This window comes from Ptiloglossa arizonensis, chromosome 4, assembly GCF_051014685.1.
Source record: "Ptiloglossa arizonensis isolate GNS036 chromosome 4, iyPtiAriz1_principal, whole genome shotgun sequence".
NCBI classification, from domain to species: domain Eukaryota; kingdom Metazoa; phylum Arthropoda; class Insecta; order Hymenoptera; family Colletidae; genus Ptiloglossa; species Ptiloglossa arizonensis.
Genome location: NC_135051.1, coordinates 11,720,559 through 11,747,253, shown reverse-complemented (window position 1 = coordinate 11,747,253; position 26,695 = coordinate 11,720,559). Strand labels below are relative to the sequence as shown.

Genomic DNA, 26,695 nt, shown 5'->3' with positions numbered 1-26,695 from the left:
CCATCCTGTACCGGCTTGAGTGCTCTATGGCTACCTTCCAGGTGGAGAAGAATCTCCAGACAGCAGTGAAAAAGCTCTGGAGCCCTGGATCGCTCTAAGTTAAAACCCAGACTCGGTTGGAGAGCCCAGACATGGCTCTCCTTTCTCTAGTATGGAGAAGAGAGTGTTAACTACGTTTCTCAATAGCTGGAAGTACGAGTACCGTACTCTAGAATCGGTGCATTCACCTAATTCTACATCGATGCCTATTCGATTTGAAAGCTACTGGAAGCCATTCCTTGGATGTGTAATATGATTATGTCACGCGATCTCCTACAGGAGAAATGAACCGGACCGGAACGGATGAAACGAACGAAACGACATAGTCCTGATGAAACACGTGAAGAAGCGATCCAAGAAATAAAGTATTCATTTATTATAAAGTGCAAGTGTATATTATTATAATGTGTAAGTTGTATCGTTAATTACAAACACCTTCGCATCGATAAAATAAACAGGACGATCACTGGTTAGCGGTACACTCGCTATACGTTGTCATAGTTTTACAAACTAGACATCGTTGTCGCAGCTATATAACCTCGTCTGTTAAAGCTGTCAGTGTAATAAATAAAAACGTACTTGTGCAGTGGACGCAGAGTTACAGTGCAGCTGCGTTTCCGAACGCAAACTCTATCAATCGATCCACCATTGTAGTTGAATTATTCGACATAGGATACAGCTAAAAGATAGATTGATTTTTCAATCCTTTTTCTGTATATGATGTAACGAGTCCATTTTATGAGAGACTGGACGACGAGATAAGCCTTTGTTATTAATCACCAAGAATCGTTCGTCTAGAAGCCGTAGTTTTCTGCGCTCGCAGAATACCAAGTGGAGCTTCAGAACCTTCATTTTCTTCGAAAATCCAAAAAGTATTGGTAATATACTAGGTTGTTCAATAAGTTTTGTCGTTCGATAAAACTTATTGAACAGTATAGCACTAGGTTGCAACCTAGTAGTTCATCATTCAAGACAGTGTTTCCTTCTTCCGTTAAAGCAAGATTGCAGTTGCTCGATGTGTACAGGACATATATTGTCATAGAACGACTACGATTATTGTACGTTTCGGTGTTATTACACCAAATTCTTTTGTTTCAGAAACCTTAGACTATAGGACAGGGTGTTGTTTAAACCAAGAATAAATGATTTATTTCTAGTTAAAAGTAATAATAAAGTACTGCCCTTTTAAGGTCGGTAAAAGGCGTAATAATTGTACAAACTGATTTCTTACATCTACTTTTCTCCTTCATCCAGATCACCGTTTAGAAACAATTCTTAGTTTTCTAAAAACCTTCTCTTGAACATTTTTGTTCGTGTAAAATGAAATAAAAATGCGGGGGAGAGGGTTCTTAAATTTTACATAGACATATATTGTGAGACTTCAGAAACAATATAACTACACTTAGTAATATAAAACTTATTCCCACGTATTCAGAATGTAGTTGCTCGTGGTAGATCTCGAGGATCTTTCGAGCATTGAATGTGTTTGCACGATGGGTGCCGACTATAGATTACTCGAAGGACCACCTTCCCATTGGAAGGACTAACTGTTGTTGATCGTTGTCCAAGGCTGGACCGATGGAGGTTGTAATGCCGCCTTCGAGGTCTCCGCCGCTTGCTGCTCTCACGTCCAGGGGGGTGTTGAGCGTTGTCCTCACACACGGCGCCTCACTGGATGCACAAGCCGGCTGCCGAACTTCCTCGAAGGTCCAAGATTCCGTGGAGGCTCGAGGGATTGCTGGTAATTCCCCTGGAGGAGTGCAAGTTCCTTATGGGAACTAACGCAGGAAGCTTCACACGTCAATCCGTGCGTTCAGGCCAAAACTCTAACCGTGATCTCTTAGCTGTACTCTGTACGCTTTGGTTGTAAGCCCTTGGCGATACTCTGTACACTCTAGTCGTAGATCCTTGGCTCTATTGTCTTGGTGGTATTCTGTGCACTAATCTGAGATTTCTCGGGTCAGTGCAAACGTCGCCTCGGTTCGCCCTACTCCCTTGAATTAAGGGTGGGTGGCGACGAATGCCTGACCAATTACGACGGGTCCTAGTCCCGCCGAATCTAGGACATGCCCATCGCTATGGGGCTTAGGTGGGGGCGTCGCGACGTAGACAGGGTGTCCAAACCCCTGCAGGCCTGGGCTGGAATTTTCCAGCATCCCGAATGACGCAACAAGCGGCGCTAGGGCCTCGCGTGCCAGGCGATGCAGAGGGTCCCTGTCAAAGTGCCTGCAGTGTTTTATGACGGGAAATAGCCATCACTTGCTCCGTGCCTCGAGTCGAACAACAAATAAACTGACCCTCGGTGACAGGCCCGTGCCGTAGCCATGTGGACAATTTCTCTAACAAACTCGAAGCACGGTCCCGCCATAAAACGCAGCTGCAAGCCTCTACACAGAATGTCAGTGGCGTCAGTTGAGAAGAGGTGCATCGCAATGCTCAAAGTAGAACCATACCTTGCAATAGCGGAATCTGTTGAGTTACCCAATCCGCAAGCAGCCTTTTTAAAACTTGTCCTTTTGATGTTACATATTATTATAAAAATATATCGTTACAAATCCTTAACGAATCACAGGAATTAATACATATTATAGACAAAATTTTAGTATATTGCATATACCTGTATTTGTATACCTTTGAAACAGTTAGAAGACCTGTCAATTTCGATTGTAGACTTCATTGAAGCAATGTAACAGCGTTATGAAAACGTTACAGTCCATTGACCGTACCATTTGGACAACTGGACACATGTGTCAGTTATTTGAAACGTAGCTCACTGCGAACTTTAACAGTTTCTTGTAATGTTAATTATGACATAAACGTACTAGAAATGACTTATTTCCTAGAGAAAACTTCAAAGAATCTAGTTATATTTTGCAACACTTTTAACGACAGATCTTTGTTCCGAAAGTTGCAAAACAGAAATTTGTGTATAATTTTTATGTTGCAAAACTGACTATTTAGCCTAAAAGGTAATTTATTTCAAAAAGCCAATGGAGATATAGATTAAAATGAAAAAGAAGTAGATTGAGAAAGTAGATCCTTTTCTTGTCAAGGTTGTTCGCTTACTTTTCATACATATAAACACGTAGATAAGCATAACAAATCTAACAAATATTCGCCTCCTTCTCCCCTTTGCGTAAACGATGTTTACATACATAATTACTTATTTAACTTATGCCAAATAGATTGAAAATAATTGTATTTTCAAATTGCCATGAAACTTGTTGCAGGTGAGGTAGGAAAAGAGATGTACATAGTGAACAGAGGCCGACTACAGGTGGTGGCTGATAATGGGAAGACAGTCCTCGCTACCCTTAAGGCGGGTTCCTACTTCGGGGAGATCAGCATACTCAATATGGGGACTGCAGGTAAAGAGTGCGGTAAATATTCCAAGCGGACCAGGGGCCCGTGAGCTGTCCCCCTCGTATTTCACGATCACGTTTTCACGTTTCACGTTCTTACTACTCTGTGAGAGGGCAAGCCGTCGAGCTGGTATGAGCCGATCTAAGACCGATTCTTTCTAGTAACTTTTTTTTTATTCTTGTACTCTTTCTGTCACCGACATTCCTATTGTCGATTTCCACCTGCTGCCCGCGATCGACGTTCACGCAACGAACCAGCACGATTCTTTTTTAAAATATTCTTTTTTAAGATATGGAGAACGTAGTCACGTGATCACTAACGAATATGCTTATGTACGCTGCTCAACAATTTGACCTTGTTTTTCCAAAAACTCAACAAAAAAATAGAACATTCATGTTTCGTCGGCAGTAACAGATTCATCAAACGATGGATGATTTTTCTGTCATCCCTCTAAAGAAGATCGTAGGATAAATCGTTGAATACAATGTGTTTTCTTAATCTTGACACATTATCGGTTGCCTTTAAGTGTTAATATTAACAATACAAATTAACCTAAAGAAATTAAACGCTTCTTAAAACGACATTATAACACTTTTTAAAACTTCCCATTTAAAATAATGGTAGATGACATTACTACACAAATATGTTACTATTAAAATATTTCCTGCGAACCTCCTTGTCAAATATATCACTCATTGTTTAGCATTCTGTTCACTACGTAAATAGAAAGTCCCAATTTTTCGAATCTAAGTAGAAAATGAGGTTAATGTTGGAACAACTCAATGAAGTTTGTTCTTCAATTTGAATTGCTCCACTTGTTCTATATGAATTCATTTCATTCTTTGTTATTGAACGTACTCTCCAAATCTCATAAATTCGTGTCTCATGTTTTATGTATATAAAATTTGTTCAGAAAAATATAGAAAGTATTGAATATCAGAGTAATTGATTCTTTGTAGTAACCGTCATCTTCCAATTTTCCTCATAAGAATGAATTGAGTGAAATAAAATCAGGTGAACGTGCTGACCATATCAATCCGTTACGTCACTCTATTATTAGTTCTTACGTGTATATAACATTTCTTCAATTTCTGAGTTTATCCTTTTCTGAGTTTATCTTATTACTGTCTCGTTTAAATTCGTAACAAAAATCACTTAAATATGACGATTATACATATTGTTACGAATCTTTTTTAAAAACTTCCACACGTATTGGAAGTACAGTACTATTTTAATCTTGGTCTAAAGACGATATAGACAGTACTATTCTAATCTTGGTCTAAAGACCTAATGAGAATACCATTAATAATAGGTATGATATTCGTAATTTCTATATCTCGATACACTACTCCAAAATCCTAAATATTATATATGCCTTGATAAAAACATAGCATATCTCTAGGTTGAAACAGTGTTGAAGAAAAAGTGAAACGGAATTAGGGGTAGAGCGTTTTTACAATGACTCTCATAAATAAATGTTTTGCATACAACTGAACATGAACATTTATTAAATACGATAATGCATTTACGTTTGACGATAAATTTTCCCATCATCCCTTTTTTCCATCTTTTGTCTCACATTTTTCTCCCATTTATTCGTCAAGCAGACAATATCTGCAACTAAATTAAAGAAAAATCGATCGATAAAACGTTGCGAGATCGTCGATGCGTTTTAAACAAGGCCCGTGACACGTATTGCCCTTTAGCCTTCGCCCCTCTGTTTTTATCGATTGTTGTCTTTCAGCTGATAAACCGACACGATCTATTAAAATGTAATAAATGCCATCCAAAAATAAATCATGTTTTACGATATTGTCCCTACACGTTCTCCTCGAAATAAATATATAAATACACCCAGAATACAAAAGAACTCTTTCCGAGACATCATTTATAGATCGTGTCGATTGATCGATTTAAGAGAAAAAGGCATACTTTTAGTCATTTCTAATTTTATCACGCTTTCGTAGTTACATTAGAAAACTTAGTTTAGAATTTACCATTCGAAACCAGGATGTTCTTTTAACATTCTTTAATTTTCCTTTAATTTCTTTTGGCAGACGAGGCTTCTATGACATGCTGGAATCTACATTTCTATTCACTTTTCGTTCTCACTAAATCGAAGGAAACATTTCCAAATTCTATTGTAAATAATTTATACGAATAAAGTTTCTGCTTTAAAAGACACGTGTATTTGTGTAGACAGTTACTACTTAGAAACTGAACTCAAATACAAACTACTGTCACTTTTCTGATCAGTTTTAATTACCTTACTTAACTACCATTTAATTACCAATTACTTTACCGATAACAAAAGAGTTGAAAATATAATAACGATATTAATCGTATAAACAATGTACAGTAGGTCACGAAAATATTCGAATGCTTGCAACCAAACTTGTAATGAGTATGTATATTACATAGGAATAATTAATAGGATAGCAATGACAAAATAGGGAGAAATTTTTACAAATTTGTCTAATGCACTGCACACATTTGTGCAGCATTTATATTTGTGTTATTGACTGCCGGAGTGTTTACTTTCGTTATAAATGATACAAATGAAAATTATTAATGAAAAATGTAATTCGTCGGTTTCAAAAATATACTAAAGGTCAAGGACGTCATACTAAACACGCAATTCTACTTTCCAGTAATATTTCTAATAAGTTGATCTTCTTTGTTAGCCTACCAAAATATTCGTACAATAAATGAAGAGAAGAAGTCATTTTCACATGTGAATGTATGTAATATTATATTTTGTATATTAGAATTTTTGTTTGCAGGCTTTCGGAATATATTTCGAAGTACAAATATTTACTTTGAATAATGCAACTATAATAACAGTATATATTATCATAATAATTCACGATGAACGAATCAGCATTATGGCTGAATAAATTTAGAACTGCAGCAAATGTTTCCTAGATTTACTTTCATTTCTGTATTTTTCTACTGTTACTCAGTGCACTGTTTATATACTATATTTTTCACAACCTTTTATTACCATTTCTTAACGTAGTCTCTAAATAATTGTAACTTTGTAACTTACTCTTGCAATGCGTACATACCTCACAGATGTGATTAACCTGCATTCGAATTTAATATTAATTTATACATCTATTCATTGACTATCGTAGTTAGTTCCCTGTATATTAGACGATTCCTGCCATACAACAGATATTTTACCAAAAACTACTTTTGGTAAAAAGTACTCAGTATATAATTATGAAGGGTAGTCAAAATGTATTTTAATTTATATTTTAAATTTTTAAATTATTATAAAATATTATTCCACAAACAAATCGATGATAAAAAAATTAACATGAGAAGTTTTTCTAAAAATATTTCTACTATAATTAATACAATACTTATTATTTACTTTACATAAAATGACTGCCTTTCTTGAAGACAGCTAGATATCGCATCCCTAATTACTAAATTTTAATATGTCATGTGAATGACCTTGCAATTAACACTGCGTTTGCAACATATTATTAAATGCTTTGAATCTTTTTACGATTAAGTTATGGAACTTTGTCAAGTAAGTGGTATGAAAAATTTTTACAAATACATAAAGATACTTTTACAGACCAAATCTTTTAATGTACAGAATAAACGAAATCGAAATGTGTACCAATACAGTTATTTTTTAAACAATTTATGGGCACTTGCAGACTACAATTTCTTACTAAATATTGTTCACGTTAAGTTAAAATTATCGACCATTTTTGATGAAATTAAATTAATTGCATTCATTAAAATATATATTAAATCAAGTGAAGCGAAAATGAAATTGATTTAATTCAAATTAAATTAACATTATTTTGTAGGCTGTTTGCATTTCGTTTCACAATGATGGACATTTGCATTGCGGTAATTAACTTTCCTTAAAATAACTAGAACTTCTTTAAACATAATATTTACATTTATAGTAACAATTAAAAACAAAGCTCCTGTATGTTGCAAACGTTAATTGTACTTGCCCAAATAAATACATTTTTCCTGATTATATCCAATTCATTAATTAAGAAACAAATTTTCATTTTTTAGCACAAATAGTTTGTATTCTATTAACAGGACTGGATATGTTAAAAAATGTTTTGAAAAAAATAAAATGAAAATGAGATCAAACACATATTACAATGCTAAACATTATTATTTATATATACTTCTTGTTCTTCTATGTGTGATTACGCTAACAATATATTTAATTTTGTAACAATACTTTTGGACAAAGATAAGTTGCATGATAATTTTATCAAAGTTATCAATCAAATTTGGAAACATTAATGGCAAAAGTATAATAAATGTTATTTGTAGATCATTATTTGTAAGTAATGAATATTATTATGGAATGTTTGTTAAAAACCTGTTAGGAGATCAGTATGGGACTTTTATGTACAAAGATTCCAATTTACAACATATCCATAGTTCCATAGATTATTTCAAACATTCGAATTTACATTTCAGTGCACATTATTGATTATTGTAATTTACCTACATCTTCGTTTCTTCGGGAATATATAACTGAATTAAATTCAAAAATATTTTCAATATATGTAGATGTGCGAACAAGAATTGTAATATGTGAAATGTCCGGTTTTTGAAATGAGATAATAGAATTCTATTTTAACGAAATGTTCATCCTTCGAATCAAGACAATTCTACTAATGTAATATGGAGCTTTAATTCTATTTAAGATTCTGGTTTTCTAAATATTAAATACCTTAAAATGGTGTTCTTATATTCTTTTGGTAGAAAAGGTAACGTTTTTTTGGAAATTATTTTACTCAGGGAAGTGTAATGATAATTAAAACATAAATCTGAATGTGAGTAAAATGTTGCATTCACTACTTACGTAATAGAATTTCAAATAAGATTATTCAATAATCGTCATGAAAAAAGATTTCGGTCTCCCTCAAGTAATAACACAAAAAACGCAAGTTGATTCTTAATCTTATGTACACATAAACATTGTAGCGAAGCAGTTTCATTATCTATACGTGGAAATATAATCAGACTATCTGCAAATAGACATTTCGCATGTTACAACTAAACTGAGCAGTTTATTGTTACGTCGTCGTTGATATTTGTATATACAATGCTATTTGGTGTCACTTCTGTCTTCACAATGGCCTACTTTTTAGGGTTTAACGTACATGATACCTTTAAAAATGTTCGTATAACTTTAATGCAAAATGGATAAAGTTCTATATAACTCAGGTGGCTGATTGAAATATGTAAAACTTAACTGGACTGGAGGGAAGAATAGACCTTAAACATCAAATTTCATCTTTAAGTATTTATTACTTTTCGAAATATTAATATAAACATTTTCCGTATAATATATTCTAATCTAGCTACTCGTATATACACATCAGACATACAACTATCTTCACTGCAACAAAATAGCTATATTGGCCTTGACGTTTATAAGATGTCGCACATAAAACCGGCCCGTTATCTATTCTTCGATTAGTAAGATGTGCAGCAATTCGTGCTTTTAAAACAGACTTGAAAAATTAAACTCTGGAGCTTATAAAGAAATCTATGCAAGTGACGAATACCCATTTTAATGAAATTTAAAGAGTAGATAGCTCTCAAGAAAATATTTAACGCATTTTCTTTTATCGACCGCCATCTAAGATAAGGGGGTGAAAACAGCTCTCAAAGTTGGGTGTCCAAAACATATTTTTGAAAATATCTTGAGATCCAGTGAGACGGGAACATAATTCTTTTTTAATTTAATGTTCTCAAATGCGAGAGCCGACAAATAAATAAATTTATGAGAAAATTAATTTGTTTAAAAAATATTAAAAAAGAAACTCCTTTATTGGCCACACTTGTTTGAACTTTTATATATACACACATGCACACGTGCACGTCTGATGAGAATTGTTTGCGGAAGTAATTCGGTCGATTCGAATAGTTTATCCGAGAGTTGGGCATTAAATGGTATACCCAGTCACCAATAAAAGAAGCAAGTTGTTAATTGTAGTAGAGAAATTCCTAAGCAAGTACGTGGTTAGTACTACCTGTGAGTGATATATGGTAGGATGTTGAGTGCACAATTATAAGTAGGTAATTTTAAGCATAATGTTGCTGCCAGCCACATAAGTCATAAATCAAAATCAAAGAAATCGGTTAAGTTTGATCTTTAAGTTTACCATTTATATGTACTGATTGCTGATCACCATGTTCTGCTTATATGAACAGTATACAGCAGTTGGATACTGACACGTATTCTGTCATGAATGTATAACCAGCATTCAATGTATGGTTTTTTTTATTAACACCTCGAAAAGTAATAAATTTTCAAAACTGAAATTTTACTTTAAGGTCTATTCTTCTTCCACATGACACCATCAAAATTTCATTTCGATCGGTGGTCTATGCCATTCGAAACTTAAATAAAAAAAAATGAATCCTATTTAAGGGCACCAATATAAATAATGTGTCATGTAATCAATCAGTCTGCAACCAAAATTGGTTAAGCATGATTTTTATGGCGAATTGGCCGAAATTATATTCTAACACGTTCGCTGTTGTGCCTGCATATACTAAAGACGAGAAATTGATATCTAAATACAGAGTGTGACAAAATTTATGGTACAAATTGAGTTAGAGGGATTTTATGGCTCAAAATGGGACAAAAATATAGAATAACAAAATTGTATTTGAGGCTTCGTTTTCAAAAAAAGATGCATTTGAAAATCAAATCTAATACACGTCACCTGATTGATGTTTGACATTACAAATTTCGCTATAAACGTTCAAAGTTTCCACACACCTTAAGAACACATTATTAGTAAATATGTATTGACAGAAAACAGTGCCTAACATCGTATCGCATATAGCAATCACAATAGTCGTCTATAATGGAATCTGTAACGTCAGTTATCAGTTAAATGTGCGCGTACTACATTAATTTTCAAATGCATTCTTTTAAAAAACGAAGCCTCCACGCAATTTCATTACTCTTGATTTTCATCTTATTGTGAGCCATAGAATCTTCCTGATCCAATTTGTATCAAGAATTTCGAGATATCCTGTATGTATACTATAGACATTCTCTCTGAGAATGCAGCAGAAATTCAAATCTGAAACCTCGATAATTGCACGAAAACCTCGTTTGTTGTAATATACTGACAACTGAAAGGGACGGTTCCTTAGCAACCAATAAAGTTGGAAGAGGAAGTAACAGAGCAATGGTAATCCTAGATGGTATTATGAAAGTGGGGCTCCTTCCTGAATTGATTATTGAATTTCGATACTTGCAAGAATTTTCAGTCACGTTATTTTGTATTTATAAAACTTGTACTATATCTCGTTTCCTCGCTCAGTCTCGATCTCTTCACTCAAATATTGTTTAAACTTATTACCACAAGTGCAATAAACATATCTGGGGTGTCTCAATGTCAATAGTATCTCAATTGATTAATAAAAAAAAGAAAAACAAAGACCTCGAAGCGAAAAGACTTATTATGAATGCGAAGCAGCGAACGTGTTAAGTATAAAATCAAAAATATATTGAGACGAGTTTTAAGGTAGGCCTATACGACAGATGTAAAACTCGAGGAACGATCGATTGATCGATTCCGAACGGATACAAAAGAAAGCTTGATGCATCCTGATAACCAATAAATGGCTACATCGACGCAGGTAACCGACGAACAGCCAGCGTGCGCTCAGTGGGCTACTCGGATCTCTTCGTCCTCAGCAAAAAGGACATGTGGGATGTACTGAAGGAATACCCTGCAGCCAGAATCCGCCTTGAAGCCATTGCAGTGAAAAGATTGGAGAAATACAAACGAGCGCCACTTGAAAAAGGTAAGCATTCGTTAAGATTCAATTTTTTAATTTTAGAATTGAGAGTTATACTCTTTAAACGCCGTATGAAATTTCTTTATTTTTCTACTGTCTGTGAACAAATATTCTGTAACATATTTGCTCCTTTTTTTACGTGGGAGAAATCTTCCAAAGACTCTCCCGCCCCCTTGGGGTCGGGGCCACGTTGCCCCGCCTTCTTTCCAGGGGGGCGTACGAAAGGGCGGCCGTGAGTTCCAATCTCCCAATCACCTGCAGTCGCGCTTGGCAGCGTGGCGACACGGGAGTGGCTCGTCTCTCGTTTATTGCCGGCGCGATCTTTATCTTATATTCTTGGAGAAAGAGACCAACCCTTCTGAAATACGCGGCATGTGTAAAAATGGGTGGAAGAGGCGGCAGACTTATTGTCGGCTGCCCCTGTCCTTCCGGGTGTTAGAATAAGGGCGCAAGGGAATCGGCTAGAGGAGTTTTTTTTACTATCGGCGACTCACACACCCGCTTCACAGCATCCTTTTGTGACATTACACATTCGCAGAGGGAGGTCACAGCTACCCATTTTCTCTCGACGATGAGCAATGACCCTTACCACGCTCGACAGCGAAAGATCTTCCTCACATTTCCCCCACCAGGATACGGCACTTACCCGCCCAAACAGGACACACCTCCAGGGTGTAACCGCCGGAACAATATCAGTAGCGGGTCGTCGCTTTTTTCCCTATATAGTGCAAGTATCGTCCGAAGCAACCATACCCGGACAGTACCTGCACCATTCAACATATTTGCTACCATGTGTCACACGTATGCGAGAACGACAGTTTTATATTTTACGTCCGAATACACAAATAAAGTAAGAACTATGTCAGATAAATATCACATTGTGTGTGTGTGTGTCTTATTATTCAAAATATTTAGTTTGCCTATTTAATATATTTCATTTAAATGTACATAAAAGTGTACATTACTTGAAAAAAAGTTACTGCAAATGTAGCAAGGTCAACAACGGAAAATTTTCCAATTGAATACTGGTAGCAAACGTGTCAAGAATCTGTACAAAAAGTGTGCTATTTGACAGATTTTGTTACTGCTTCGTACACTGTTTTAATCGTTATGACATACTCGAATACACCGGGAAACAATTTCTGCTGTTTGATGGAAATACGCCACATGAAACGCTCTTCTTAATTTCCGTAGATTTTCAGTTTTTCGCGAATAAAATGCTAGATATCGTTCATGTAATACATATATATTACACATGAGTATCTATGAAATAAGTACAATACACTGTCAACAGTACTGTGATATTAAAAGTTCCTAATAGATTATCAAAAATCAAATCATTATTTAGTAAGTATTTATTGTTACATTTTAAGAATAAATTTCGATATACCTTTCTTTTTCGTGAGAAAAATCTTCTTAAGATGTTTTTCGATCCCTTGGGCTAAAATTGGGAAGAATATAGAAATTCCTGCTCCAAATTCTGAGTGCCTATCCACTAAAAACCGCAGTGATCACCCTCGCACAATCACAGAGGAACACCGAAAACTGCCAGCGATGTAACATCCGATGCCCTTCTTCGCGTAGCGTGGTGACCGTGTTCGCATTCGTGCTCTTGGAGAAGAGGGGTGGCGCTGTCATGCCACTCCTCTAGGAGAGATGGGGAGGGCACGCAATGGGTGGGCGTGCAGCCCAAACTCACCGCCCCCTGCGATCTCCCCGACTGCGCCTTGGTAAGAGAGGGACTGAAGAGTGAGCATCTCTTTCCTCTTCCGGTAACAACGCAGCCACACGTATACCTTACCAATCCATGCATACACACATCGGGGAAGTGGAAAATAACCCTCCTCGATTCCGGAACCCATATGATTCCGGAGTGGAAGTGGGTGGGAGGGACTAATTATCTTATGATATAGGGTTAATGAATTTCACTACAGACAACTATTGTGATTATTTCTGAAGAGGTGTGTAAACAAAATTTTAAACGTTTATAGTAAAATCCGTAATATTAGGCATTAGTAAAGTGACGCGTATTGGATTTGATTTTTAAATGCATTTTTCTCGAAAACGATGTCTTCAACGCAATTCTATTGTTCTACATTTTTGTCTCATTTTGAGCCATAGAAACTGTCTGACCTCGTTTTCGGAGAAACCGAATAAAATGTTACAAGCTGTTTTTTCAAAATCTAATAAAAATATCGACTTCATTTTTGCTACAATTAAATAATACAGGGGGATAATGTTGTACTGTGCAACAAATTTCTTTGAGGTGACTGCTGGGGAGAAAGGTCGGTGTTTCCCAACATATTTTAAATTGGGAGTGGTATTAATTTTTTCACTTGAACATCAAAATTGATTTTCCAAAAACGCAGGTAGGATTTTAGAAACGAAATTTCCAAATAAATGGATTGCACGAAGTAGTTCTGTGTCGTAGCTACTTCTGTCACCAGACTTGTCATCATTAAAAAATAAATTATATTTTCATTAATTTTTATGAAAAAATATTATTCATACAGTTTTTTTATATTTTATGTCTCCAATATTTTTTGTTATAGGTAAGCCGTAATAATTTTGTATTTTATGCACTTTCTAAAAATTTTGCTACAAGAATCTTTGTTCCTTGTCATTTGTTGTTAGAGTACTATATGACTGACGTAGTGTTACCAATGAAGAATTTAAGATTTACCTTATGCTGATTCTTTAGAGCATTTCAATGCAAAACTTTCAACGACCAGAAGTTTCTACAAACCAAAATTTCTTCACTAATTTTGAGAGCTCAATAATTGCAATTATTGCAATTATCTTCATTAACCATTAAATGAAAACGTAATTATCACCCCAAAGGACGTTTAGATGACTAATTGTAAGAATTACTACGCAACCAATATTAAAATTAAGTGTTTAACACAATAGTTAGTATAAAAGATACAATTTTCTATTAGCTTTTATTAGTCTGATCAAGAAATTCCCAATAATACCATCTCACACATTATACGATAATTACTAATAATAAAGAGGCATAATAATAGGGTATGAATTTTTACGTACACCTACTAATAATTATTATGAAATTTTACTCTGGCTAATGAATGATACGTATAGATAAAAAGCAATTAAAAAATATTTTTATAAACGTTTGTTAACAATACAAATTTTCCATAACTTAGAAAGAAAACATTGTGGAACACATGAGCATAGTTCATACTTTATTAGTAAGTTGAACAAAATATATTATTAAAACTTAACATGGTCTACATCTTTTCCAAATATTTTAATCTTTGACTGTTCAAAACACATATCATCTAAGAGTACAGGTAATAATTTATACTGAAAATCGAAAATATTTGTATAGTTAGTAGTTAAACAAATTATTGTATTTTAGTAAATGCTACATAGCTAAAATTCGCAATAAACAACAGATAAAAACAAAATTTAGGTTCCGTAGATTACCTGTTAATTTTAATGACAATTTCAATTACAATAAATATTTGTCATAGGCAATAGTGTTACTGTATTATGAAAAAATCATTGTTGGTAGGAAATTCTTTCTGAGATGCTTTAGATAATTTCTATTTGTTTGTAACATGCTGTATTCGTACACATTTTACATCATGCTTACATGTTCGATAGGATTGAGACCTTGTAAATGAGGAGGCATCGATATGGTATGAAATGTATTTTACAGGGTGGTCCATAAAAAGGGTCACGAGCTGCTTTTACAAAAACGCTTAAGATTAATGACAACATTTTCTTTCAGAGACCTTTTATGTGACATCTACTGCATCACAAATGAGTATCCCGTGGACATTCCTTTAAAGTCATCCTTTATTTGTTTGAATGCTTAACGTTTCAAATAACATTTTAAATAAATCTTATTTGTTTCTAGGTGAATTATCAAAGAATATAAAAACGTATGACCCGTTCCGTTAAACAAATTTGTTTTCTCTTAAAAAAAACAGCATCTTCTCACTAGGATGCCCAATTGGGATATCTCATATGTCGCACACTAACCCGAAGAAACCCTATAAAATCAAATAGAAAGTTTTCATTACACTTAAAAGGTTCGAAAAATCAGTTTATAAACTGTATGTGGACCACCCTGTATAAAATCCAATTATGTATTATTTTTGCAATATGGTTTGCATCCCAATCTTGTTGAAAATGATGAGTATGTACTTTTCATATTTCAATTACCCACACTTTTTTATAAATTATTTGTTACAGTTTTAACACATGCATACGTATCCATAATTTTATCAATCACTACCAATTTTCCGATACCAAATATTACTGTATACTCTCGTACTATAATATTGTAAATAGTATGTTGCATGTAATTCGACTCCAATTCCATAGGTAGATATTTATCATATGCCCTACTTTTCCAGAGCAAACATCTGACTGAAAGATATCACATTTGGATTCGTCCAACAATAGTACCTTATTTGATAGCACCAAATCATAGTCCAGATACTCTTATTCAATTTCAAATCTTTGTTTAACAACAAATGTTATTTCGTATTTCTTACTGAATAAATTCAAATATTATACTTCTATTTTCTATTATACGAATATTCCATTATTTTTTGAATAGTGAAAAGGCACTTCAGACACAGACATAAAACACAAGAATAATCGATATATCTTGTTTCATTTAGAAAATGTATATCATTCCCTGCTTTACTATTATATGTACAGTACTACTTCGTATAATGTCATAATTTCTATTCCACGTTATGTCGCGAAGTTATATCTGTCACCTGTTACCACCTCTCACTTGCTCTCACTGTGTCTTACTCACTTTCACTTAATCTTATTTATCCTCAATATTCCTTATGCTCGTTCCCGATATAACTATCGTTCGTTCGCGAAAAGAAGGCATACTAGTGTTTACATCCCCATTCCAGTTACAGTCCACTGTTTTAGTATCACAAGCATTGCTTGCTATTGACCGCTATCGATCTTCGTCACCGTCTCCAACGAATAGCGCGCAATTTTTGTAATGCTAGGAGAGCTAGTAAACTGTAATTGAAATGAGGATGTAAATACTTGTCTGCCTTCTTCTCGAGAATAGACGATATGATAATGATTCGTCTCATAAATTCTGCTATTGAACTATTATAAAAAAGTAAAGTAGCTCATAAACTGATTTTCTCAAAACATTTTTCATCACAAATCTATCCAAATTTTCAATGCTGATCATCATTTATAATTGTTCAAAAGTGGATTAAAATCTAGCATACATGTTGTAAGAAGTAGTACAATATGTAAGTATGACTCGCTTTCAAATTTAAAAATATGTTTCATAACAAAACTTTTTCCCAACTTATAAACTAAAAACAACTCAAAAGTGCTTATAAAAAAATATCTCAAACTTTGCGTTAGCTGAAGATTAACCATCTAGTACCCTAAACTTGAATCTGCTTGATTATAAATTGTGGTCTAAACTAGAGCACATGACCTATAAAAATCATAAAAATTTGATGAAAAACTTCCTGACAAATGTAGCTTCCAAAGTAACCTTCATTAAAAGCATGCATTACTGCAAAAGATGGTTATTTTACATTATATCATTATTTTTCTCTTATTATTGACTGTGTAAATAAATTTGGATTAATTAAAAATGAAAATATTTTTTATTTTTTTTTATAACAACCCAATATACTCGAAATAAAACTTATGGCAGGATTAAGTATAAGAAGACAAGCGAGTCAAAGAAATAACGGTGATTAAATTTCACCTACCTCCCTCTCATAATGTCATAGGTTGGTCGTAAACCTGTGACATTAAACGTGAGAGTACTGTATATTTATATGTATATGGAATGAATTTTTAGCCGCAATGGGAAGATGTCAGAGCACACCAGGACTTGTAGAATCGCAAGGTCGTATACCGCTGGAGGATATGTGGATTTCGCCCGTAGACGTAAAGTCTGCTCACGCATATTCAACAGGTCACTCGTTGTTCTCTCCCAGTCCAAGTCCGGTAATATCACGCGATTTAGGCAACACTGGAAACAATATCAACTCGAACAATGTTGCAAGGAGCATGGATAGTCCAATGAGTGCCACAAGCAGCGGTCACAGCAGCGAAGATCAGACAGCTAGAGCACCACAATCTGCTGCTACACAAACTTCCACTGGCAGACAGTCTACGCACTCTGGCAAGTATCCCATTTCAGAAGACTAAGAATTCTGCAAGAACTCATGCCATATGTTTTTCCTTTTGAATTCTTCGATTTGGATATTTTTGTTACTCGAAGATTAAGATCAAATATTTTTTACCGCTACGATTTAGCTTACATTGTCAATAAATCATTTATTATTTATATGCTTTTAAAACGTGGGAAAAATAGCAAACCATTTATACAATCAATACCACTTACAATCAAACAAAATGTAAAGATTGTGAACTCGTGGAAATGATTGTACAGACATTTTAGCAAAATGCATTTCCGTATAATACATCAATAGTGATGTTAATCATATATTAATAATACGGATTATTTAAAGAATTTTTAGTACCTACACATTTTTCTTTTATGCCTTATATTTTTCTACACTAATTAAAATATTTTATTTACATGAATGTACCACTCTAATCTTCTCAGTCGGCGAATAAAATCTGACCATGCTGAGTAGGATCCTTAGGTAGGATTCCTGTTGTTCGACGTCCCGCCTCTCATGTTTATTATTCTGTAGGATAAGCTTTGAAAAGACATTAAACATACTGTTGGGTGTTGCATTGCATTCTTACTTGATTTCTCATGTCTTAGTCGGGTACCCCATCGATGAGTAGATTAACTGATTCCTCTTGGTCTGTACATGTGTCTTCAGCGAGAATCATGGGGGTAATCGATGAAGGACTCGTCTCTCGTCCAAACTCATACCTCGAGTCGCCTTCGGCGAGCCAGTTTTTTCGGGTGATCGTTGAAGAGACGATGCAATTCCTCAAAAATTTCAGTGACCGAAATGCTTACATTGCTGGACTTCGTTGTAAATCATTTTAGTACTTTTTTACGTAAGAGTTGATGTTGTATTCTCGTCTAACCGTATGTTTGTTGGGGCAATTCGATCTGCGTTTTCCAATTGGCGAATTCTTCGCCATCGCCTGAAAATTCGTTTAGAAAATCTGCGATGGTCTTGTGTTGACACCTCGAGTGATGGAATCGTTCGTATCTGACTGTGGTGTCGTAGATTTCTCTCTATATGCTGATCTTAATTCTTTCTCCAACAATTGCTTTTCACGCAGCAGCAGCTCGAGCTCTTATCAACTAATGAGTACATCTTCTAGAGACATAGTTCTTTTTATTTCCTCTGTTCGTTTTGTCCTCAGTTTCATCTTCACGTATGTCTCTTCCTTAACCCAACTCATCCACTAATCCAGGAACGTTATCTACATTTATGATAAACTCATTTTTATCACCATCCAGAGATTTCTCACTCATAATAAACATTTTAATTGAGCAATAGTAAATTAATGTAAATTTCCCTTTTGTCCGCTAGGCATTTTCACAAACCCCTAATAACATTTCTAACAACGAACTAACACTAAAGGTTTCCAAAAGTTTCGCAAAGCCGCACACTAAGCCATGTTTGAAAACAGCAAAACTTCACCGACATTTCACTTCATCCTCACAAACCTCGAAAACTAAAAAAATAATTCTCCACAATTCCTAACACGGCTTAATGCAAGAGTTCAATCCTACTTCTGAAACTGTAAGAAGAGTCAAAAGGAAAAATGAAAAAACACATAAGTAACTATGTATTTTGTTTCTTGACGTATCCTTGATTATGGCAGCCTGAATCGGCAGCCAAGTGCCTATCCGCTGTTCTTCATACTCTCTTTTGTGTTACGATCCTCTATTGTTTCCCATTGATCCCAAATATTTTCGATCCATTAAGTTTCTCAATTATCGTGCCATGACAATGTATATAACTCGATCCTCAACACCTGAGCCAGCGATCGAGCATTGCCACACACACACACATACCATTTACATACCACTTTTTACGCTTTTATTTTCAAAGTTATCAACATTCTTTGTAAAAGGGAGAAAATAATCTATGTACAATATTTTGTATATACTCCTTCGACCCCTTAGATAGAGTTGTGTAGGATTCCCCGCACCCGAAAATACCAGGTGTAGAATCTACCCACTGAATCTCCCATAGTGACTATCTTCGCATGATTTCGGGGAAGCACCAGGAACTGCGGCATAATGCCCATTACCCTTACTCCTTGTGCAACTCGATGTTCGCGCACGTTCCATATTTCCGTCGGAAGAGAAGATAGAGGGATTGCAATTCCCATGTTTGAGCCAGACCAAGCTGCCTCACCGCTCTTCTTCTTTAGGACATGAAGGGTGGCTGTGAACCCCAATCTATAACTGTCAGTGGTCCTCGGCCATGACCAACGGCGCACAGTGGTTCCAAACGGCCAAAATCCGGAAAAAATGACAGAACATAAATATGGAAGCACTAATTTACACCAAAATTGGTATCTCAATGTTTTCGAGGTCGCTGATTACGAATTCGAAATAAAAATTGCTGGAAACGAAATGGTAGACTCAGTTCGTTAAACGTATATTTTGAATAATTGTCATATTTTTTGAAATGGCGGATCCAAAACTAAATAAGGCTTTGAATTAATCAATTGAGAGTTTTGAGAAATTTATGGTAGACCAACAAAACACTAAAACTAATTATTTCCGAAAGAAAAAATATTCATTTGTTTAAACATTCAACTATATACTATTGAAGCGTAGATTCTGACACTTTTTGGAAAAATTGATCGTATTAACAAACCTGTAAGTTTACACAGCTGGAACTTATTTAGTTATGTCCTCTAAGGTTTATCGATCATTACTAAGTCAGACAACACCGCTCGCTCTCGCTAAAAAATTGTACCTAATTAAAGTCAAATAAAAATCCACTTTTGTGAAATTTGAGCTCTACTGAAAATAATAACAAAATTATTGATTCAATGTATGTTACATATTTCATTTTGATGTGTATAATTAAATTATTCAAACTTTTTTTCATTAAATGTTGTCAGTTACTTATAATCTTAACGTCTTCCGCTAATAGTAGCATCTGTTCTGTATTCCAATTTTGACATTATATTTCTCACAAACGATAAGACATTTTTCAAAAATTTGTATTAGTTTTTGTGCGTCAACCATTCTACTATGAAACTGCATTTTAAAAAATACGTTTCGTAACATTGAAAAAATTTAACTTTTTTCCAACTTCGAACCATTCTGCGGCGTGGGGATGGAAGGGTAGTTTATTTTTCGTCGATGCAATCTATATCTTTAAGTCTCGAGCGGGTAGGAGCCAGTCTTCTTAGAGACCAGGAACGTAAAGCGAAGGGCTAGGGAGGCTTTGTGCGATCTCTAAATACCTGCACGCATCCGCTCCCTTACCGCAGCTCCCTTTTGCGACATTATATGTTCACAGAAGGAAGCCTTATCCACTTAACTTCTCCCGCTCCGAACATGGCGCTTACTACGTCCGATAGAGGTGGTAAACTATACTTGACATCAATTCACAATCATCCGCAATTATTTTTATTTAGCATTGCTTCTTACACAATTAATGGTAAAAAATATTAAATTTAATATATCAGTCGTGTTTTTCCGGTGAAAACAGATCGTTAGAACGATACGAATAATATTACATATGCAACAGGGTTTATAGAAACAAGAAGATAAGCTTCTCATCTTTTAATTGTTTCCGAATAGCTAAAGAAAATTGGGTCTCTAATGTTTCATTTATTCTGGGAAGATTCAATTTTCATTTCAAAAATCGACTGCTTTTATCTCGAACTGAGATTAAATTACGCAATATATGGTCCGACGAAGAGAGTGAATAAAATGGAGCAACAGTCGTGATAAGACATTCACCAATGAAAATAAAAATCTTATATTTTCATCTACCTTTATGAGAGTATAACCAATAAATTGATAAAATTTTACCGAGAAAAATAGATTAAGACACGGCCTCGTTTCAATTATTTTTAAATATATCTAGTTGAAAATTTTTGATTCAAATAACAATACAATACATCTGCAATATAATACAACTGCATCTGCAACATTTTTAAACCACATGCAAACCATATACTCGAAATTTTTAATTCCATATAATAGAATGTTTGAACATGAACATATATCTATGTATATGTTGAACTGTTTGTCTACCTGATATTCTTGAAATACATATACAGTGAGGAGCACAATTAAATCAATACAGATCCAGTTGAACAGAAAAATATTCAATATAATCCAATGTTACATAATTAATTTATTTATGCAATGTTGCTTATATTGCGGAAGTAACTTTCCAAAATTCTAGTTAGCAAAAAATTACTTTGTAAATAAAATTTTGTACAGTACATTCTGTACCTCTTTAATATATAATATTCGTATTGAAAAAATACATTCAACAGTCAAATAATATCAAATGATCGATCAATAATAATATTATGTGGTACAATCTTATCATATTTAAAATTTAATCGTTAAAAATGTTATAATTTTCTCGATAAAATTGTCAACGACAGCTAATATTGCATGCTTAATTTTTTCTAGGTATGACGTGTAACAGCATGACACAATTAGTCAGCGAAGGTGCTACGCCATTATTGGATACCCATGAAGCATTACTGGCCGAGATTAAACGTCTTCGAGAACGGTTAGTTTGCCTGGAAACCGAGAACGCGGCAATGAGTATTAAACTGAATCAACAACAATGGGAAGTGGAACACCGATTAGCTGAAATTGAGATGCAAATCTGTGGTGCCAGCTCGACTTCGAGCGTAGACGATAACAACGAGAGAAATCGAGAAAGTATCATTTAACAAAAAACAAGGCCGCGAGAGCGCGGCAAAACTAAAATGGGGCGAATACGACATTACTTAGCGGATGTCACCGATGACAGGTAGGTTGCTAAACTCAAAATGATATGATCACAGCAATTGTTAATTTGTCCACTGACACTCATTCAGTGGTGGACGTTTAAGCAGTCAGGGTAGTGTTTTAATTTCAGGGATGAATCTTTTTTTATCTCGGGTTGGAACCAAGCTTTGTATATACTGCTCGTGAAAAAAATGAACGGAATACACGCAGAGTGATCGAGAAATAGCAACAGCGACTGAGTACCCATCATCCTCGCATGGTCAACGGTTAGCAGTCGAGAGTGATTCTTGTTATGTGCGTGGGTGTCGTCCACTGATAAAAATTAAAATTTGTATACTTTTTATTATATTTTCGTAAGAGTATTGCCAATGGATTAGCAAGATTTTCGTGATGAAAATTAGTCTATTTACGACCTAGATCGAGCATTTCGAGCAACAGTGTTGCGAGTCCAGTGTGCCAAACAGATACAATTAGAAGTAATTAATTCGAAGATGGTCGTGTTGGACAGATTTTCGTTAAGAAAAATTCGTGAATCTAATAAGAATACTCTTATAAAGGTATAACAAGAGAAAAAAAATTGTAATTTTCATTAGTGGATGAAATTCAATCCCGCGCGTGTATCTTTTTATTCTCGTCTACAAACCGGCTACTGTATTTACATGGTCTCGGGTGGTTCACCTCAATAAACAAAGAGCAATGTTGGGGACACTCTGTGAACAATTATCTGGGTTAAATAGAGGGACAATTTTCCGTGTATACATTAAACTCGATTAAACTAACGTTCATCGAATACACAATTAAATCTTTGAACAAAAGTTTAAGCATAAGAATTCCAAACATCCTGTAGAAATTATAAATAATAAATAGTATAATTGAACTTGATTATAACGAGCACCAAGTAATATTTCCTCGTTTTAGTCATTGCTCATTATATTAGCAATGAAATAAATCTACTTCTTATTCTGCTCAATTACCAATTACTTGACAAAGATGAATTCAAAAAGAAAAAAATATAATTACGTGCTTACATATTATTTTTGTCAATATACTTAATAGATATAAACTACAATACGCCTAATATTAAACGCAACTTATGTGTCTGCAATTTTAAAATTGTACGTGTAATATAAAACACGGTTTATTTCTCGATACTTAAAAACAATAGTAATTAATAATGAATATAATTTTACTTATCCTATTTATTTATCAATTTTTACATTGTTGTTTGTTTTAAAGATTTTTTTTTATATTTTTCAAATTATCCTATATTTGTACGATATATCCGTGTAATAATTCGTAATAAAGGTGATCGTGATTTTTGGCTCATCACCGTCACAACTTTGTTATTTTCGTACTCGTTGTGATCAAGTTCGACAATATTTCATAATTGTAAACATTATCACTACTTTGTAATATTTCACAATAAATGCAAAGAAATTTTCTTATAGGTACAATGCAAATGATCAAGAAGATCCAGAGGGAGCTAGAATGTCCGGCAGATCTAGCGATACAAAATCAATTGGTAGTCTTAGTCAACATTTCTTTGATAGCGACGAGGATGAAAAACATGACGGTACCTGTAACGGTTATGCTTCGCAGCCTGGCAGCAAGTCAAACTTATTGCTATGCAGTGAATGCGATCAGAAGTCTCGAACCTGCACATATAGGCCACAAGTACCTGGTTCCGAATGTAGTAGTAGGTATGTTGAGGAACGTTTTGACGATCGATTTCATGATCCAGGAATTTCTCGTACATATAAAAGTCCAGTTCATATGTCTTCTCCACGGTCACTACACCATGATCAAGATTACAGTGGTCAAAGTTCTTCACCCAGGTCACCGTATCACGATCAAGACTATCAAGCTCGAAGAAGCTGGTCAAAGAAACATAAGCAAGAACATGAACAAGAACACTATGTAAACAGAGATTTAGAACACGGCGACGATAGCCCTGTTTGCGAGCTCTGCCATGGAAATGGTCACGTTGTACAATGTGAACATTGTGACTTCTCTAGCGATGGTGATTTAATATGCTTCCGATGCCAAAGCGATGAAGGTTCATCGAATGGTCAAAACTGCCCACGTTGTGAAACAAACGAGAGAATGATGTCAAGTAGACTACCGGTAAGATCACCAAGAGGAGTAACGTCTAGCGACGAGGGAAAATATCCAGTGGATGCTGTAGTAAAAATTCAAGTTAACGATCATATGATCGATGTGGATTCGGACGAGACACCTGACAGTGACTTATCGAGTAGTCATCATCACCAGAGGAGTACGATGGACCGTCTAGATACTATTGTCGAGGCAAAGGGAGACACTGCCAGTGAGAATGATGAAGAAAACGGGGGTACAAAGATAAATGGAACTAGTAGCGCAAAATATCTCAATTACATGATCGTACTATTTCTGTAAATAAACATGGTCAAAATAGCTGCGGTTGAGCTACGGATTATGTTGGTGTATGGAGAGTATTTTGTTGTTGAAATTGGTAGTTACTAAAACGATAAACGTAAATACAGTTGTAATGTTGTTATATCAGTTTTAATGTCTTGAATGATTTTATAATACGTACCTGTATTTATAATATACCGTTATATTATTGTTATACATAGTATCGTAATATTTGCCATAATAATATTAATAGTACACTAATGTAACATTTTATATTCTATAAATACTTAGCATTTTTGTATCATTCTACTTTATTATTGGATTCGACTGAAATGGTACGATACAGAACATTTGTAAATAACCTTTAATGTTGGAATTGTACTTTAAAATTGTGTAAGTACAATGAGTAACAGAAATATTTGGACAGTGTAGCACATTTGACTTTGACGCTGTATACCTTAGTTAAGTATAAAGAATGTAGCTTAGGCGTATTGAAAATAATTTCTTTTCACTCTTCTTTTAATCTTTTTTCAATTCTTCTGTCAAATATGTTGGTTTCAACCGAAACCAATAGTATACCGGGCCGTCCATATTGCAGAAGTGTTTCTGTACTATCTTCGTTTTTAAATCCGTTGACGATGTCTATTACTGTACTATTTTAAAATTAAGCATAGCAACAATCCGACGATAATATCTTCCCTTTTTGCGATGAAAAATCACGGCGTAAATTAATTAAACAAATTATACATATTTGTAAACTACAATAAACACCGGACCTTAAAAAATAATTTCTAAATCGTTTCCTCCATAATTAGCTAAAATATACAATTTCAAAGTCAAACGTGTGCCTCTGTTTGAATATTTCTGTTTCTCGCTGTATGTGTAGTATAATTTAAAAAATCAACATAATGAAAATAGTATTTGCAACTGACAAAATTATCCCAAGCATTTCTATTAAAAAATATCACAACAATTATTTAGTTAATTAAATTTACATGGAACATCTGTAATAAAGGAACGAGACATGTCCTTTATTTTATCTTATTTTTCATAATTTTCAAATTTGAGTGTGAATTAATAACTTTTTCCTTTGTTACGTAAAGCAGAGAAGAAACACTTTTAAAGGAATAAGGTACATTTAATTATTTTTAAATAATGATCACCACAGTTGAATGAAAAGGTATACATTTTCAAAATGGATATTTAGAAAACAATGAAAACGGCTTGGTTTAAACACTAACAAATTTATAAACACAGTTCGAAGGTACAACCTACTAATGATCAACAAGAATACTTTCCATTTAAAATGAAACATTTTCAAAAGTGTTATTGCACTTCACAAAACAATCTATTGATTTCAATATGCTATAACTTTTTAAAATGTTCTGTAGTTCACAGGTTGTTTGATATCGAAATTTGTATCGTACGATATATTTGGCGCCGTAGCTCGACTCGCATGTAAATAAACTGCCAAAGAATCTTATATCCTAGAACCGTATAGATTAATAGATAACTCGTAATAGTTAAAATACTACGTGAGAGAGTGAGAGAGAAAGGAAGACCGAAAGAAAGATACCAGCAGAGAGAGAGAGAGAGAGAGAGAGAGAAGATATATTACATTCAACACGCGCAGTGTTGCTATGAGCTGAAATCCGTGATGCAACGATCGACAAGATTCCATGCGCAACTTTTAAAATGGATTTGTGCAGAAATCATATTCATTTTATTCAAATATTTCCATTTTATATCAATTTTCCCTCAATTCTTTATTTCGTTGAGTAAATTTTAACAAATGTAGAAAACGTGGTCACATTAATGGAACAAGAAACTACGTTAGGACAAAATCAACTGGTCACCCAAAAATCATTGAAGGATTATTCTCACCATACCATTTGATTAGTGCACCCTTCTATTTTTCATCTATTCTCAGAATATAATCTGTCTCAAACGAAGAGACAGATTAGCATGATATAAAAGTATGCGTCACGACTGGCATTATTTGTAGTAGAGGAAGTGGCCTTATACAGTCAGTTGATTTTGTCTCGACTGTAATCAATTTGTCAATTTGTCATAGACATTTATCTACACAAATTAATTATATCAACTAAAACTCGATCGTATAGATTTGTTTAGATTTATTCAATATTTGAATTGTCT

General features: G+C 34.4%; 1 protein-coding gene across 6 annotated transcripts in view; it reads left to right on the top strand.

The window, feature by feature from the left end:
• Positions 1-23,721, top strand: part of LOC143145643 (cyclic nucleotide-gated channel alpha-3) — a 289,694-nt gene extending 265,973 nt beyond the window's left edge. For 3 of the 6 annotated variants that reach the window (XM_076309207.1, XM_076309205.1, XM_076309206.1), the window contains 5 exons: positions 3,270-3,419; positions 11,065-11,232; positions 17,060-17,386; positions 21,818-22,166; positions 23,593-23,721. In XM_076309207.1, coding sequence (XP_076165322.1) covers positions 3,270-3,419; positions 11,065-11,232; positions 17,060-17,386; positions 21,818-22,086 — 914 coding nt within the window. In that variant the 3' untranslated portion in view covers positions 22,087-22,166; positions 23,593-23,721. Of the gene's footprint in view, positions 1-3,269; positions 3,420-11,064; positions 11,233-11,764; positions 11,934-17,059; positions 17,387-21,817; positions 22,167-23,592 lie in introns of those variants that run through there. The other 3 variants (XM_076309209.1, XM_076309210.1, XM_076309211.1) reach the window with 3 other exon arrangements.
• The last annotated feature ends 2,974 nt before the right edge of the window (positions 23,722-26,695 follow it).